We start from the raw sequence: 18031 nt of genomic DNA on the forward strand, positions 1-18031 counted from the left end.
TCAATTATACGTCGATAAGATAGTAGCGCTACATGGTATACCTATATCTATTATCTCCGATAGAGATACTAGATATACGTCGCATTTTTGGAAAAGTTTCCAACAGTCGTTGGGCACTCGTTTGAATTTTAGTACGGCTTATCATCTTCAGACTGATGGTCAGAGTGAGCGTACTATTCAAACTTTGGAAGACATGCTTCGAGCATGTGCGATCGACTTAGGTGGTAGTTGGGATAAGAACCTACCACTGATTGAATTCTCCTACAACAACAGCTACCATTCCAGCATAAAGGCTGCGCCTTTTGAGGCCTTATATGGTAGAAATTGTAGATCGCCCATTTGTTGGGCAGAAGTTGGAGATGTCCAGTTGTCAGGACCAGATATCGTTTTTGAAACGACGGACAAGATCGTGCAGATTCGCGATCGTTTGAAAGCTGTCAGGGATAGGCAGAAAAGTTATGCGGATCCTAAGCGCAAGGATTTTCACTTCGATGTAGGTGATAAAGTATTGCTTAAAGTATCGCCCTGGAAGGGTGTGATGCGATTTGGAAAGAAAGGCAAGCTAAGCCCGAGATACATAGGACCTTTCGAGATAATCGAACGTGTCGGGGCAGTCGCTTATAAGTTAAACTTGCCTGAAGAGCTTATTCATAATGTGTTCCACATCTGTAACTTGAAGAAGTGTTTCGCTGACGAATCACTGGTTATACCGCATACAGATATACACATAGACGAGAGTCTAAAATTTGTGGAAAAACCTTTGTCGATTGAGGATCGACAGGTAAAGAAGCTTCGAAGGAAGCACGTGCCTATTGTTAAGGTCAAGTGGGATGCCCGTAGAGGTCCCGAATACACGTGGGAAGTGGAATCCACGATGAAAGAAAAATATCCCCATTTGTGTGAATAAATCTCGGGGTCGAGATTTCTTTTAAGGGGGTGAGTATGTAACACCTCGAAAAATTTCGTCCAATAATGTCTTGACACGTGTCATAAGGTTCCGGTATGTGAAAACATACTTTAGGAGGACTAAAAGTGACAAACAACGAAAACTATGGAACGTAAAGGTCCAAAGTGTCAACAATGGATAAATAGGCTCTATGATAACCCTACATAATGTTTATAACCTTAAACGGATGGTTCATGGATCATACGACGCGGAAATTGCACAAAAGTGAAGTATTGCAAACTATAGGGGCCAAAAGTGTCAACATGTTTAATTTATACCTCTGAGTGAACTTTTGGCAGACCCGAAGCTTTGAGAAGCTAAAATATACTCACTAGAATGTGTGGTTAAAATTTCATGAAGTTTCGTCAACGTATGAGAAAGTTATGGCCAAAACCGTAACTATAGGGGCTAAAAGTGTCAACATGTTGAATTTATACCTCTGAGTGATCTTTTGGCAGACCCGAAGCTTTGTAAAGCTAAAACATACTCACTAGAATATGTGGTAAAAATTTCATGAAGTTTCGTTATCATATGAGAAAGTTATGGCCAAAACCGTACTTGAGGGGTTAAAAGCGTCAACGTCGAATTTTATGGCTTTTCGGGCGAGCGCAAAGTTAAACGAGGACATTACCATGTTGGTAAATGTCCAAGGGTTCTTAAAAACCAGATTCGGGGGTTTACGAGTCAAGATTCATGGCCAAATCATCGCAACCAAAGTACAGGGACCAAAACTGCAACAAATGGGCAAACTTTGGAGCTGCCAATAAACCCAGGTGCAGAATCCGCGAACAGCAGCGATTTGGGTCCGAATTTAAGTGGGTAACAACTGTTTTCACCTCCCAAAAGCTCCAATAACATTGCATGCATGCCTAGGCCACAGTAACCCCTTGCAAACATCAACAATTCAGCTTTAAATCTGATCCAAAGCTCATTTTACTAAACACTTGTGTTGTGAACAAGAACTTCCAAACTTGCAAAAGCTCTCAAGCATCTCTGGAGCATTTCTGGACATCAAGGCCGATTTCTAGTGTTAGCTTAACATCAATAGGACCTTGGTAAGCTTCTAATTCGATCTCCAATCCGTTCTTGCTTTGATTATTGCTAAAAGTCAAACTGTTTGATCATACACTTTGACTTTCTGATTAAACAAGTTTCAATCAGTCATTTCTCGAATTGAAACCAGATTTATGTTGGTATTTATGTGGGAAACAAACCCTCTAAAGGGTAATATCTGATTCCCACTATATGCATGCTAATTGTCGAGTCAAACGTATTTCTAAAAAGTCAACAGAAGTGATTTTTGCAAAAATAAGCTTGAATGTTAATATATTAGACATGCAATCTGATTGATCATCATAAATAACTTGTAATACATATAAGAATGTGTTTTATCATCATCAACTCGACAATCTATAGTATAAATACGAATCGGAGCCGAAAGTCCTATAAAACGACTAATTCGTAGACTATCGATTCGGATTCGTACATGCATGTTTGAGATCTGTATTGGAGAGTATTTTTGACCATTTTTATTTTGGTAAAACTTTCTGGAATTTTTGTTGATTAAGTCTATGCTTAGCCGATTCGAATGCATGTTTCCGATTTATGCATAAAATTGACTATTTTGCCCTTTTTGATATAAAACGTGATTTTTGGAAAAGTGAAAGAGTAGAGATCTTTATTTCTAATATATAAACTTGCACCGAAAATTTCGGATCAGTTGGTGGTCCAGATTTTGAGTTATGGCCATTAGCGTAAAACTATATTATAAATTTACATAAACGGCCCTTTTCGCGTAGAACCCGTTTCTGGCCACGTTTTGATACGAAACTTTTTACCAACAGATGTAATATAATATTTTGGGATTTTAGATGATTTTTATTTAATTTTTGGCTGATCGTATCTTGGATCGCTTAATTATTTCGGCTTATGTCGGTTTTGACCGTTTTAGCCATAAAATGAGTTTTACACATTCTTTTGACCCGAAACCTTTTCCTACTGATTTTATATGTTAAATAAATTATTTTGAGCCTTCTGGAAATATAAAAATCTCAGCTTTCATATATAAACCCGGAAACGGCTCTAAATCGCATTTTTAGCGTTTTAAGCGCATAGTAAGCATTATACCCGTTTTTAACATATAAGACTTATACCTACTGATGTAAATTGCATATTTTCATATAATAACAGTAAGTATAATATTTTGAACTCAGGTTTCCAGTATTGGCAGTTTTAGCCCTTGTGAAATTACGAAAATACCCCTACGGTGCATAGTTTGGTTTTAAATGATAAATTTGATATATGGGTCATACCCTACTGTTATAACATGTTAAACTAAGTATATTTTCTGTATGGACCAGACCCGAACCTCAGATTTCTAATTTAACTCTTTTACAATCTCTTAAATGACCAAAATGCCCTTCTAAGGCATAAATTGAGTTTAAACTTATTCCGGGCAATATGGAACATAACTTACTGATGTTATATCATATTTAAAGCATATTATATCAGGAAACTTGCATTTGAGTCTTTTGGCTACCCGTAACGCCCTTTTTTGCGTTCGGTTCGGTTTACGTAACTAGTTTGCGTAAATTAACCAAAACGGGTCAAACGATATCATTTTTATTTCAAAATCCAGAATGTATTTAGTATACCCATATTATACAAGTATTCAAACTTGTCGGGTCTAAATCACATTCTATCCGGTCTTTCGCTTAATCGTGCGTAAACCGTATCATTCTTAAAACTAACCGGTCAAAGCTTAGGCTTAAATAAAAGACCCGTTAGGAATCTAATAGGTTAATTATAAACCTTTGTTCCAGATTAGGAGGCCCAGTAAAAGCTACCACACTTACCGTTTGTGTTACATACTTGCTCAGGTAAATACATTTTGACTTATTTTCCCTATACAGGCTTGGGGTACGGTATTTAAAATACCGCTTGATCGGGCGCACAAGTCCTGCGCCTTATGGGTGTACAGTCTTGAATAGCTTGTGCGACTTCGTTTAAACAGTCTTGTCTTACTTTAGGCTTTGGGGGGTTATTGACCATGTCCCGGATATCCTTGGCATTATCTTACGAGATGGCCACGACCAGAGCACGGGGTGTAGGCGTACACTCGGCGTGTATAACTCTTTAATGTGGTGTGTCATTTAATCTTTAGCCCGGACAGCAGATCCCGGGCCACCAAAGATACGAGTGCATGTAATTCGTTCACAAGTTTATATTGCATAATTATCCCAAGTTAATAAAAATATTTATGCCTTGTGCATTTAAATCAATTTTCAATCATTTTCAAAATGAGTCAGTCGATTTGTATTTACCAGTGTAAACTGACGTATTTTTCCCAAAAGGTTAAGTGCAGGTACTATACGAAAATAGGCTGGCTGTTTCCTAAGAGCGTCCACTATAGTCTCGCAAGCTCGGACGACAAATATCTGTTGAACTATTTTTATCTTATTTTATTTGATCCGCCTGTGGATCCGTTTCAACTACTGTGATATTTATTATTGCACTTTATTTAAAGTTGAAATGTATCTATTCTGCTTCCGCTATGCATTGTTATATTGTGTGTTTGTCTATGACGATGCCAACTACGTCACTGTACCCCACACCGGGCCCACAGGTGACACGTGGAAATCGGGGTGTGACACAGTTACACCCATCAATCCACACCATAGCTTCTTGTTTGTAAGAGATAACACACCCCAATATCGTCTTCATCACCTACATCGTCAGAACCTTTGGGTGGCGGCAGCAATCACGGTGCTCCGACGGCGACGACACTTTGAACAGATCCGACGGCGATGGAGCTCCGATCGGGGTTGTATGGTTACTCACCGATTTTGCTCATCAGGACTTTGCCTGCCGTCGTACTATCACCGTCACCACCATTTGGCTTCATTACAGAACGCCGTAAGTTTGGTGAAGGACGGCCGAGCCGTCCCTCCGGCGACCCGAAAAGCAGCAGAGGGTGTTTGGGCGGTGGGTGAAGGGGGGTGGGGTTTGGTGGCAGTGGATGAAGGGGCAGTGGAGTTTGGACCGTTTGGTGGTGGAAGAGAGGAAGAAAGGGTTTTGTGAAGATGTATGAAGCAAGAGTTGCATAGCTTTTTTTTAAGATGAAAGAAGCCATTTGTAGATCTGTTTATAAAAAAACAAACAGTCTTCAAGGCCTTATGTCTGCCCGCCTGCAGACATAGACTCTTTGCAGACGTTTTAAGCAAAAACAAACAGCCCCTAAATGTTATGTGGTTATCAACGTAACGCTTATACGTTCAAACGCTCACTCGCAACTCGATTAAGCGCAACGCAATACTTAACAAACGAGACTAAAGTTGGAAAACTAACGAAACGCAATCTGGCTGTCCGAATGGACATCCAATCGAATGGACTTCCGTCCGGATGACCATCCTCACGGATGACCATCCGACCGGATGGCCATTCGACCGGACAATCCATCTGACACCTCGCCACTCTCCACCGACTTAACTCTCACACTCACACTATAAATAATACCCGTACACCCTCATTTCTCTGATTTGACACTTCCATCCGCTCACACGCTCTCATTCACTCTCAGTCGCGATTCAAGGCTATTTGGTAAGATTTTCTCCTCAAATCTTGTACAATCTTCATCTCTAATCACTTCTACATCATCTTCTTCATCAAAATCACACACAAACACTAACTTTTTCCCTGAAATCACTAATTTAGACCTCTTGAAGGTTGTTTTCACCCATTTTGCTTCGGCAAACTATGGTGGAACACCGTTTGATCGAGATTGGTTCTAGATCTAAAGGATTTCACACTTTTTAACTTAATCTCAACAAGATTTCAATACTTTTTTTTATCTATTTTCGTATTTTCTTCACTTCTTTACTCAAAATGGATGGAATCTGGACTCAACCAGACTCTCGACTCGTTCCTTAGTCGAAAGCCGGCTTGAAAACGGATTTCCATCGGAGAAATGGACCGATTAACGGGACAAACATGAATCTTCATCAAGGACAGTAAGTTTGACCGAATGGGCTAAGACCATCCGATCGAATGAGCTAGGCTTGGTGTATTCCCGTTGTTTGACACGTCGTCACGCCGTCTCCGTTAAACTTCAAACTTTTACTTAGAAAATTTTACAAAAAACATCAACTGCAGATCATCTCATTAGAATGGCCATCCGTTCAGATGACCATCCGATCGGATGACATATCCCTTATAATTTCCAATATTTAAACACTTTTAACTAAACTTCGAATTTTCAACGATTTACAAACACCACACCATATTCGAATGGCCATCCGTTCGAATGGTCATCCGCTTGGAAGACCATCCGTCCGGATGACCATCCGCTCGGATGGGTTATACCCATTCGCTCGGATCACCATTCGAACACTTAACCACCCCACACTCTGTTTACGCACTAAACAACACTCTGCTCAAAGACTTATGCTTCTGTACACAGGCTAACTCAACGCGCTCCCTTCAATCCAATCAGATTGTGTTTACTAGCTAAACACACACTATGAGTATACTCAAACCCATTTTCATTTAACGCACTTTTGGGTGTTACATACGTTCTATATCAAAACACAACACACAACACAAATATTTTATAAACGCTAACCGCTCCCGCATGCTATACGTGATCTATGAATGCTTGTACTATGCTTATACAGTGTTACACTATACCGTCTCTAGCAACGATAGTACTATAGTTTGGACTCAGCAACTGTCGTGGACGGGGGTTGCTAGGGATCATATTACTTTACTTCACGTGTTTGCTGAACATGTGTCGTGCATACTCTACAACGCAGTCTCATGGTTAAGTTGTAATCATTGTTTGATAGTTACATGCTTCGCATGTTACGTGATACATGCTGATTATGCGTAAACGCTTTTACTACTATATGCTATGCAAACTTGTGTACTCACCTTTACATTTTATGTATTGACTTTATTTTAACATATGTGACAGGTCGATTGGATGATATGAAATGCTAAATCAAGTTAGGAAGTCTAGAAACCCACCGAATAAAAATCTGAGTTGTCGGAATAGACTTGTTTTTGAGATTGAATATTTGTAATGACTGTTACACTTTATTTGTTAGTAGTATGGGATATTAACGTTAAAAATATTGTCATTTATTAGTTGTTATGGATTCACATGAACAATCTGTTTCGCTCAGTGAAACGCCTCGATGATTCCGCCATCGGTTGGGGTGTGACACACAAGCCTTTAAAGTCCACGATCGAGATGACCTAGATCAACAACAATCAGATCCGCAAACCCTAGAACACTAGAAGCGAACCTAAATCACAAATCATCAAACAAATCAGAATATTACAGCGGAAATAACACAGATCAGGAGCGATTTCGCTCTTATACCATGTAAAATTTTATAAAATGATACAGAACAACAGTAAATGAACAATAACACCAGATGTAGTGACAAAATGGTGACGAAAAACTTTTATTATGTTTAACCAACCCTAAAAACTCCCAACCCCCCCCCCCCCAAGATCTTACAAATTGTAAGATCTGTAACAACAATACAAATAGATATAATCAACTGAGGATAATCAGTTGATTAATCAGAATGATACAACCAAAACATAATGATCCACATGATCTACAACAATATTGAAGCAACAAATCAACAAGATCTTAACCAGAACGGAAAAAAGATGAAGAATCCAGAGAGAAGATGAGAGAGACAGGTGAAGTGCGTAACCAGGGAAAGAAACCCTGGCTGACAAATGAGACCTTTTATATCTTGTAACTACAATGTTACACTTTACCCCACAAGAATGCAACTAACTGATCGCACCCCCTGTAATAATACACTTTCACCCCTCACACTTATAACCTGTTTATAAGTTTGGCACAAAATCAGTTATAACAATCTGGGTCCAATAACAATATATGTAACAGACTGGCCCAACTTGTATAAACGTAAAACAACTGAGAAGGCCCAATAAATTAATATAACCAACAAATGTATAGTATATGAATTAATCATATATTTTCAACATGGTTCAATATGGGTATAATTACATGTAAAGTATACATGAATCAAACCTCATGCATTCATTCCCATACCACTAAACAACTTCACCATAATAAATAAATTAAAGACACAAGTCATTTTGTCTTTAAAGTTGAATATTTATGATATACACTTTCTTTTCACGAATGATCACATCAACTAAACCATCACTAACTTAATCACAACATTGCATAGGTTCACATTTAAATCCAAGAGCATTTGGCTAAATACAATAATTTTGCATAAATATTTAGCCTCTATCGAACAACCTTTCATCGAGGTACTTGAACAGGAACTTTGATTCAAGTTTTATCATTTGTCAATTTGTCAAAATGACTGGTATCAAACTTCTTACCCTTCTTATTTATTTTTCTTTTGTATTTAATCCTAATCCATATCTTAAAGTGTATGTCGATGCTAGTACTAATAAATTGATATGATATTGACGTTGTTGGATCGGTATCGGTATTATTCGTCACGGTACCGTTAAGACACCAAAACTTAATATAGCCTATAATACCAAAAAAACATCTATTTCAAACACAACTCTGATTTCAACAAATATATATATATATATATATATATATATATATATATATATATAAAGTAAAGTAAAAGGAAAAATTCAAACCATACATATTTATCGGAGAAAAACCAAATATTAATGATTAAAGGGGTTAAAAAGCCTAGGGTATATTTGTTAGGATCTGAGGCTCTCATAATTGTGTTTGTTTGTAATAGATGAACAATGAATAAACATGATTCAATGATTTATGCAGCGGAAATGAACTCAAACTTTGTAAACACAATCAAAGAGGAAAATAGTTTTGATAAATACATGCTTTTCATTGAGTCGAATGCTTACAATACAAATCAAAAGATTACAGCGCATACTTACAAACTAAACTCCCCCTCAGCCTGATACTCCATGGTTGATTGCACAAGATGAAAGGATTGGATCAGAGGAGAAGAACTCACTCAGTCCATCAAATGTAACAGTACAGGGTACTGTTACATTTATAGGTAAACCAAACCACTGAAGCATCTCAGCTGACGTCACCATGAAAGTGACATCTAACAACCTAACAAACTTTATCTACTGATCTATAACTACTGACCATACAGACACTGATTACATTCTAAGCACTGATGTATAAACACTGATTCTTCATTCCACTGTTGTAGTCAACCACTGATGTTAAGCATCAGTGCTTTCTTTAAAGGGTGATCAGACCTTGAATGGGCAGTACTTCCGTTCTTTAACAGTGCTTGGATTCCATCAGTAGATTGAGCTTCAGTCTTTAATCTTCATCAGTACTTTAGTAGCAATTGTTCTTTTGGGCTGTGCTTTGAAGTCTGTCAATTGCCAGATAACCACTGTCAAGGGGAAAACTTAATGCAAACAGCTGCTTATGATGAATCCACTGAAGTGAACCAGTTTTGGCTTTCATTATCTGTTCCTCTGGTAGGGTTCAATCCCAACAATCTCCCCCTAGAACAGATAATGCCAAAACACTTCATTATTTTGGATCTTTATTTTCTCATAAGAAGTTCTCTAACTTGCCTTTTAAATTCTTGTTCAAAATCCAGAGAACTTGTATCACCCTCATCCCTACACAGTGTAAGCTCAAGTAGATCTTGTAGATCCTCAACACCCAGGCCTAGTGCTTGATCCCTTGATATGTGCTTAACTTCTCCATTGGATCTGATCAGGGTCAATACATGGGTCTTTTGATCAGACATCCTGTTGGTGCACTACGTCTGTCGACTACGTCTTACATCGAGTCTTAGTGTAGTATAGATTAGACATGGCCATAAAATCCTAGAAACATGAGATTGTATAGGTTCGCTTATGTGTCATAGTCTTAGGTTCGCTTATATGTCAAGAAGCTAGGTTCGCTTATTTGTCATTGTTGTAGGTCCGCTTATATGGACATGACCGTATAAGCGAACCCTCTTCACCTATATATAGGTGGTCACAAAAGCGGATCTATATATAGGTGTGGTATGTGTTTTCTTCCGGTGAACCACGAAGTGCTATCAGAGTCTGTAATTGTTAACAAGATCAATACAACAGCAACTTTAAGTGAATCCGGCTGAAATTGCACCAAATCATTAGTTTCCGCCTCTTGATTTGGATAGGAATTCTTCTGATCGACTCAAACAGGGCCGAACTCGATCCTACAAGTGGTATCAGAGCTCAGGAGGAGGAGTTCTTGCCATTTCAGCTGAATTTCATTTGTTTTTGTACACTTTCTTCAAAATTTAAAATTTTTCACGGTAAAACCAGTTCATTTTCACACACTGCATTCGGAATCATGTATTAGTAAACCGTTGAATGTTTCAGATTTAAAATCGATCTAGAAAGTAGGATTTTTGGGGTTTCGCTTTTACGAACACGTTCAAAAGGTGACATCAGCAGGTAGGTCCGCTCCAAAATCAATCAGGTCCGCTCCAAAGTACTTGATAGGTCCGCTCCAAAGTACCTGATAGGTCCGCTCTAACGACATATTTTGAGTAGGTTCGCTCGAAATTACCTGATAGGTCCGCTCCAAAGACGCTTTTTCAGTGGTCCGCTCATCTGGTTCAGCTCATCTGGTCCGCTCATCTGGTTCAGCTCATCTGGTCCGCTCATCTGGATCAGCTCATCTGGTCCGCTCATCCGGTTCGCTTATTTGGACAATTTCTGATAGTTCCACTTCAAAGTGCCCGCTTTTGTGACAACCTTGGAGGTTCACTTTTAGTGACAGTTGAGGTTTTGATTTTGTGAACAATTTTGCCTAAGCTTGGAAATTTGTGAACTTTGAACCTTGAACAATGGATAACGAATTCTATAATGCTTTTGTTAGTCCGATCTCAATTACTCATCATGCTTTGATTGAAAATGAAACCGGAACGTCTTAGAAACCTCCTAAACTTATGAATATTGATGATTATAACGTGTGGTCTGAACATTTTGGAAACTGGGTCGAGGCTTATCACCTAGATGCGTGGTAACACACTGAAGAGCCATATGAAAGACCCACGAGAAAGAACAAAGAGTTACCAATTCGAGAAATGAGTACTGAGGACAAAAAGAAATAGCGAGATGAGAAACTCATGGTGAGTCTGCTTCAGCAAGCTATAAAAGAAGATATCTTGATACTGCTTCAACATGATGGAACTGCTTATTCAATCTGGACATAATTGGAAGCAAAGTTTGTTGGAAGTGATGATATGCTCAAGAATAAAATGTCTCTCATGAAGAAAGAATTTGATTTATTTCGTGGTTTGAAATCTGAAAACACCAAGCAAATAATTGATAGATATTGTAACTTGGTGAGAAACATGTCAAAACTTGGAATTAAGAAAGATACTGATGAATTGGTTGAAAAACTTGCAGATGCGTTACCATATGAGACTTGGGGAACGTTTCTGATGATGCTGAGATCCAACAGAAAAGATTATAAGAATATGACACTGGGAGATTTCATCAAACACCTGGAAGCTCAAGAGATGGAGCAGAGGAAGATAGCCAGGATGAAGAATTATGATGGAGATCAAGACATCAGCTTATACTACAAGAGTGGTGTTCCTGGAACGACAAATCTTTCTCCAAAGATTGAAACTGCTTACAGTGTGAAAGATTCTTCTGCAAAGAAATCATCCCAGGGATCAAGCAGCACAAGATTTTCATCATTCGATCCAAACATTTCTGCAACAAAGAACGGAAAAAGACTTCAATGTAATATTGTATTAAATCTTGAAAGTGATCAAGATTATTCTGAAGAAGTTGCTAAAAATCAAATGTCTTTGTTGGGAATGGTGTTAGAATCTTATAGTAGTTTTGTAGCCGGAAAGATCGGTAATCCAATGCTCACGAAAGAGGATTACGATCAAATTGATGCCGAGGAGATGGAATTAATGGATATAAAATGGTGTATGGCTAGTGTGATGAGACGTGCTGAGAAGTTTAAACAAATTACAGGCCGAGATGATTTTCGTGATGCAAATGTTTCAACTTTAGGCTTTGATAAACCTAAAGTTACGTGTTTTCGTTGCAGGGAAAAGGGCCATTTCAAGAGGGAGTGCAAAAACCGTGAAGCTACTGGAGCCCAAAATCCTTTTGGAAACAACGATTATCACAAAAAGGCGATTTATCATCAAGTCACGTCACCAGCACAGCATCAGGCACAAACTGCTCATGGGAGAGATGTGATTGATAGTTCGAAAAGAGCATGTCTAAGCAAATATGAATATTTTTCATAGGAAAAATACATTCCAACAAACAGCAAAGTGTGTTTGGCAGAGCAAGATGATGAAAAGTTGGCTGAAGGTTTCAATTGGGACAATTTTTGTCCGGATCAAGAATTTATGGCCAAAGAGATGTCCAACAACATGTTCAATGCTTTCATTGCTAATGCTTATGATTTGAAATGTGCAGAAAGAAGCAGAAAAGTCATAGAAGCTGCTGAAGCAAGACGAAGAAAGCTTGAAGAAGAAGAGAGAGAGATTAAAAGCTGAAGCTAAAGCCGAGAAAAAGAGAAGAGCTGAGTTTTTGCAATCAAACAGAACAGTCAAAGAGGTTCCTGAATTTGAAGTGAAAATTGATGCTGAACCATTCAAAGTTCCAGAAAAGTGCATGAACTGTGATTCGTTAATCAAACAAAACAATGAGTTGTTGCACAACATAAACAGATTGAAAGAATCCTATGATACAATGAACAGAGAAATTAACAAATATACGGATTCAGATAGTGAACAAGTGGTGGCAATGAATACATTGAAGAAAGCGTACCTGAGACAGCTTGATGATGTTAACTTTCACATAAAGAAATGTGCTGAGTTGGAGTTGAAGTTAGTAACACAAAAGATAGAAATTGAGAGAGTTAACAAGTTATTAGAAAGCTACTCATGTTCTTCTTTTGTTGTTGACAGGATTTATCCAGTTGTAGAAAACTTGAAGACGTTCGAAGAAGTGAAGATATTTGAAGAAAAGAAATCTGTGACAAAAGATGAAGTTGAAATGAAGACTTCTGGTAAGAAATCAAGTGTGGTCTACAATAGATGTCCGCCCCCGGTCGAAAATGGATATTCACCTCGAAATCCAAATTCCGAAAGAGTCAATAAGGCAATCAATTTACAATGGGAGTCTGGGCCGTCAGATAACTTGCCAGAAAGTATTGATGTCACGTACACGTCATCTGACACTGATCATGAGTTCAAAGTTGATAAAAAGTGTGGTCGATCAGGTGTTGGATAAAGATGACAGTGAGGAGTCAAATCCGGAGTCCACACCAGAGTCAAAGTCTGTGTCTGATACGTCAAAGCCGACAAATAAAAAGGACAAACGGGTTTATGATAAAGAGTTTTTGATACCAAAATCTAATTTGAATGATGAATCATTAAAAATAGCATATACTTTGAAAGATTCTGACAAATTATATTCAGATGAAGCTTTTCCAATAAGAAGTGTCAGATTTAAAAAGATTCAAAATGTTTTCAAAATAACAGAAATTAATATTTCTGAAATAAAAGATTTAAATCTTATCGGAAAACCTAAACAATACACTTCAAGAGATCAACAAAGAATTAACAAGAAAATGGGTTACAATTGTGGTTATAGTTTCCAAAAGAAACCAAACCATAATCGTAATTTCAAAAAGAAAGGATTAGGTTTTGTACCACCAAAAAACTATAAAAATGAAAAAATGTATAAACCAAAAACTATGTTTGTTTCAGGGAAAACGTCAGAGGCTGAAAAAGAAAAATCATTCAGAAAGCAGACAAATTAGGAATTCCTTGCCAAGAAGCAAGAAGTGTTGAAGAAGAATGTTGTTCAGGAGAAGATTGAAAAGAGAACCTGTTTTCAGTGTAAAACTATTGGTCATGTTGCTAGGAATTGTCCGAAAACATTCAAACCAAAACAGGAAGTCTCTGGTAAACTAAAAGAGAAAGTTGTTGAGAAAACTGAACTTTCAACCCGAAAGTTTACAGGCTTTGAAAATTCAACTTTTGAAAAAGGAGAATGTTCAAAGAATGTTTTGAAAAGCAAAGAAAATGTAATGAATCAAAAATGGGTTGTGAAAAGTTCAGGTAACAATTCTGGTGATGAATCTGATTTCACAAAATCAGAAGAGCCACGTGTTGAGAAAAAGGTTGAAAAATCAGTTCCAACTATGAACGATGAAAATTTTCCACCATTGCGTGCTGAAAATTTTATGAAGAAATTTGGAAAAGTTGAAATTTCAAATCAATTTTATTCTGACAAGAAGAAATTTGATGTTGAAAAGACTTTCAACGGAAATGTGAAACACATTTTTGGCAAAATGGTCAATGGTAAGGCCAAAGGTGTTAAAGAATTTTATGCTGCCAAAAGAGGGGTTCACAAGTCCGTTAAAAGTAAAGATGAAGAAGAAACTGTTACACCCAAGGAAGGTCAGGCTTGGGTGGATATATTTTTCAAAGAGTAAAAACCTGACTTGCCGGAGATCCCAAGTTGGTAATCGTGGATCATGAATCGGCATTCTTCTTAATCTTTGTTTGAGTAGTTGCAGAACTTGCCGGAACTCCCAGGTTTATAAGCGAGGAGTAGGAATTGGCACCTTGAGAATTCAATCAACAGATGGTAATTGGTTGAAAAACAGGTTTGAAGATTTGTTTGTGCATATCTGCATATGGTAAATCAAGGACATTAATTTGTACTTGAATTTCTCCTACAAGTGGTTGAAAGATAATATGATGAACCACATCCCCGAATTTGTTATTGACAAATCTACAAGTGGTAAAATCAACAAAACTTATTTTCCGGAAAAACCAGTCTGATTAAAATAAACTTGAGTGTTTTGAAATCATTATGGGAAAATAGCTTGTTGTGAGGGGGAGTTCTGATTGTTTAAGCCAAACGGATGGAGAATTGAAGCGATTCGATTTCAGTTGTCATGTTCTGTACAGTTGTTTTAAATTTTCATTAGATGTATTTGAATTTTAGGGGGAGTAAGAAATTTTAGAAAATCAAAAAACATCAGAAATTTGAAAAAGACAAAAACATGATAAAATTGAAAAATGAGTTTTGGTTGCATATAAGAGGAAATGATAGTACATCAGTGGACTATCACGACACGCTAAAGAAATGTGAAGTCAAAATGTGATAAACAATCTTATTGCGGATGTGTCAGTAGGTTTTCGCACATTTAGTAAACTGTAACAAGATATAAATCTAAAATCAAACTTGCTTATTCTGTGGGTTAACAAAACTGCTTGGATATATAGGTAACCCCTGAAATCTTGTTTGAAAGGTCCCTTATTCTGGGATATTAGGTCTTTATACTCAGTGATATCTGGGGTATTATCCCGGGACTTCTGCTGTATGGAAGTGCTGACCTAGTCCCCGGATAATGCTTTCTGCAAAAAGCTTTGAAATATAAGCTCGCCCTCAGCATGCTGATGAAACAATAAAATTGATAATTGCTGCTGTTGTAATTAAAAGATCCTCTAAAGGGGACACACCGAAAGTCGAAGCCGTCATCTCTCTGCGTATACGGAAGTATCGACCTGAGCTCTCACGGCCCTCGCACATAACCCCTTTACAGATATCATCTGTGGTATACTCATCTGTAAGACTGAATATTGGGATCTGGATACGGGAATATATTCAAGTAGTGGGACACACGGATAAGTTTAAGTATCTAAGACACTAATTGTGTATCTCGAAACAGTTGAAAAATTGTGTGAAAATTTAAGAGGACAAACATACTGACAATCTAGGTAAATTGTTTAGAGCTTAAAACGTAATCTAGCTTAACGGTGTTGTTGATATGCTTCTAAAATTGATATGATCCTCTTGCATAAACTCACAAAAAGTTTGTTTGTAAATATTTCTTTTCTGCATTCTCATATTTACAAGTGGTGTTAGTTACCATTTCTTAGAAAATTCAAAAAGATTTTCGATGACTGATGATTGAAAAGATGATTTTCGAAGTTCTAAGTGCTAAACTTGAAGAACAGGTTTGGGAGAAGAAAAGATATAATCTTTGAAGAAACTCATGTTTAGGTAGAGATTGTGCAGAATGAAGCTGTGAATTCCAGACTACGATCTCAGTAGTTTGAGAGGGGGAGTCTGAAGACACCGTGTCAACATCCGAGAGAGAGGAGTTTGTTGATGAAAAAGATAGAGATCGAGGATTCTTGCAATGACAAATACTTTAGAAGAAGATTGAAGACTGTTAAAGATTGTAGGTTGACAATCAAAGACTCGAAGACTTCGTCAACATCCGAGGGGGAGTTTGTTGGTGCACTACGTCTGTCGACTACGTCTTACATCGAGTCTTAGTGTTGTATAGATTAGACATGGCACAAAATCCTAGAAACATGAGATTGTATAGGTTCGCTTATGTGTCATAGTCTTAGGTTCGCTTATATGTCAAGAAGTTAGGTTCGCTTATTTGTCATTGTTGTAGGTCCGCTTATATGGACATGACCGTATAAGCGAACCCTCTTCACCTATATATAGGTGGTCACAAAAGCGGATCTATATATAGGTGTGGTATGTGTTTTCTTCCGGTGAGCCACGAAGTGCTGCCGAAGTGCTGTCAAAGTCTGTAATTGTTAACAAGATCAATACAACAGCAAATTTAAGTGAATCTGGCTGAAATTGCACCAAATCATTAGTTTCCGCCTCTTGATTTGGATAGAAATTCTTCTGATCGACTCAAACAGGGCCGAACTCGATCCTACACATCCATTTTAGTACTTTTGAACCCAATGGGTTTCTTGGGAGAGGTTTATTTACTGATGAGTTTGAAGATATTGGCCTTGTGAAGACTTGTGAACTTTCAGCAGACATTTGTTTGAAAGCCATATTTATGACATCATTTGCTATAGCTATATCTTCTGCAGTCTCTTTTTCAATCAGCTCTTGTCTCTTCTTTTGATCTAGCTCAATGGCTGTCATATCTGCTGAAGTGTTTGGTGATGCAGGTTTGCTTAATACCTTTTTGACAAGATTTTGAAGTTTTGCTGAGCTATCTTCTTTTAAATCCATTTTCTTGATGGCTTCTGTAAAGTACTCAGTTTCCTTTTCTTTTTCTTCTTCATTGGTCAACAGTTTCCCTTTTTCTTGGTTTATCACAAGGATAGGGGTATCTGCTGATGTGAACAGTGGTTTAGGATCAATGACCTGTTTTGGCTCTTTGTGTTCAGGCTTCTTTGGTAAATTAGGATCTGTCATTTTCCTTCTTTTCAGCCTTTCATAAGCCTCATCTGTATACTGCTTTGTCCATTTTGCTATGGCTTTAGCAGTATACTCCTTTACATCCACCAACTCCTCCTTCTTTCTTTTGTATTCTGAAGTAAGTTTATTAATGGCCTGCTTGTATTTGCTCCAGTTTGGAGCTGTTCTTTTCTTACTAGTATCATTCTTGATTCTCTTGATCATGTTTACCTCATGCTTTAGTGCAATGAGTGGCCATTCACTGAATTGTTCCTCTTTAGCTGAATAGAACTTTTCTTTCATGATGAATTCAAGAAACTCCTTTCTCATTACCTCTTGTAGGGCAGCATCAGGTGGCATATTTGACATGTCTTTGCTCAGGTCTTTTGCATAATCTTCCATTTGTTTGACCTTAGTGAGTAAAAACTCCATTCTCTCAGAAATGGCTTTATCACCTTGATCTTTGCATTCAATTCTAGCTCTTATATCCGCTTGCCTGGCTTTGAGTTTTAGATACTCACTCATGTTTAATGGATTCCTGAAGCCAATGAGAGAAGGAAATCTTCTTTCCCAAGGATCACCTATCGTATAGAATTGTTTCATCTCATCCTTTACAGCTTCCAATTCCAGTGGATATTTTTCTGCAACAGATTCAATTCTAGTGGAGGATATTTGAGTGGGTGCTGGTATATCATCATTATTCTTTTGAAATTTCCTTTTTCTTGTGTAAAGCTTTTTGGGTGAAGGGGGTTTTGTTTGTGATGTGAGAATAGGTTGTATGTAGAGAGCAGTGGTGGATGATTGCCAAACAGTTGTTGAAACAACTGGTGTTTCAACCACTGTTGTCATTAC

At 37.7% G+C, this 18031-nt stretch overlaps 1 protein-coding gene across 1 annotated transcript; it reads right to left on the reverse strand.

Annotated features, from left to right (window-relative positions):
• Window positions 1-16678: 16678 nt before the first annotated feature.
• On the reverse strand, window positions 16679-17704 carry LOC110914452. The gene is made up of 2 exons (XM_022159242.1): window positions 17274-17704; window positions 16679-17213 (listed from the first exon to the last, which is right to left on the reverse strand). Exons 1-2 carry the CDS (start codon window positions 17702-17704, stop codon window positions 16679-16681), a joined length of 966 nt encoding a protein of 321 aa, XP_022014934.1.
• Window positions 17705-18031: the final 327 nt, after the last annotated feature.

Source organism: Helianthus annuus, chromosome 6 (genome assembly GCF_002127325.2).
Source record: "Helianthus annuus cultivar XRQ/B chromosome 6, HanXRQr2.0-SUNRISE, whole genome shotgun sequence".
NCBI classification, from domain to species: domain Eukaryota; kingdom Viridiplantae; phylum Streptophyta; class Magnoliopsida; order Asterales; family Asteraceae; genus Helianthus; species Helianthus annuus.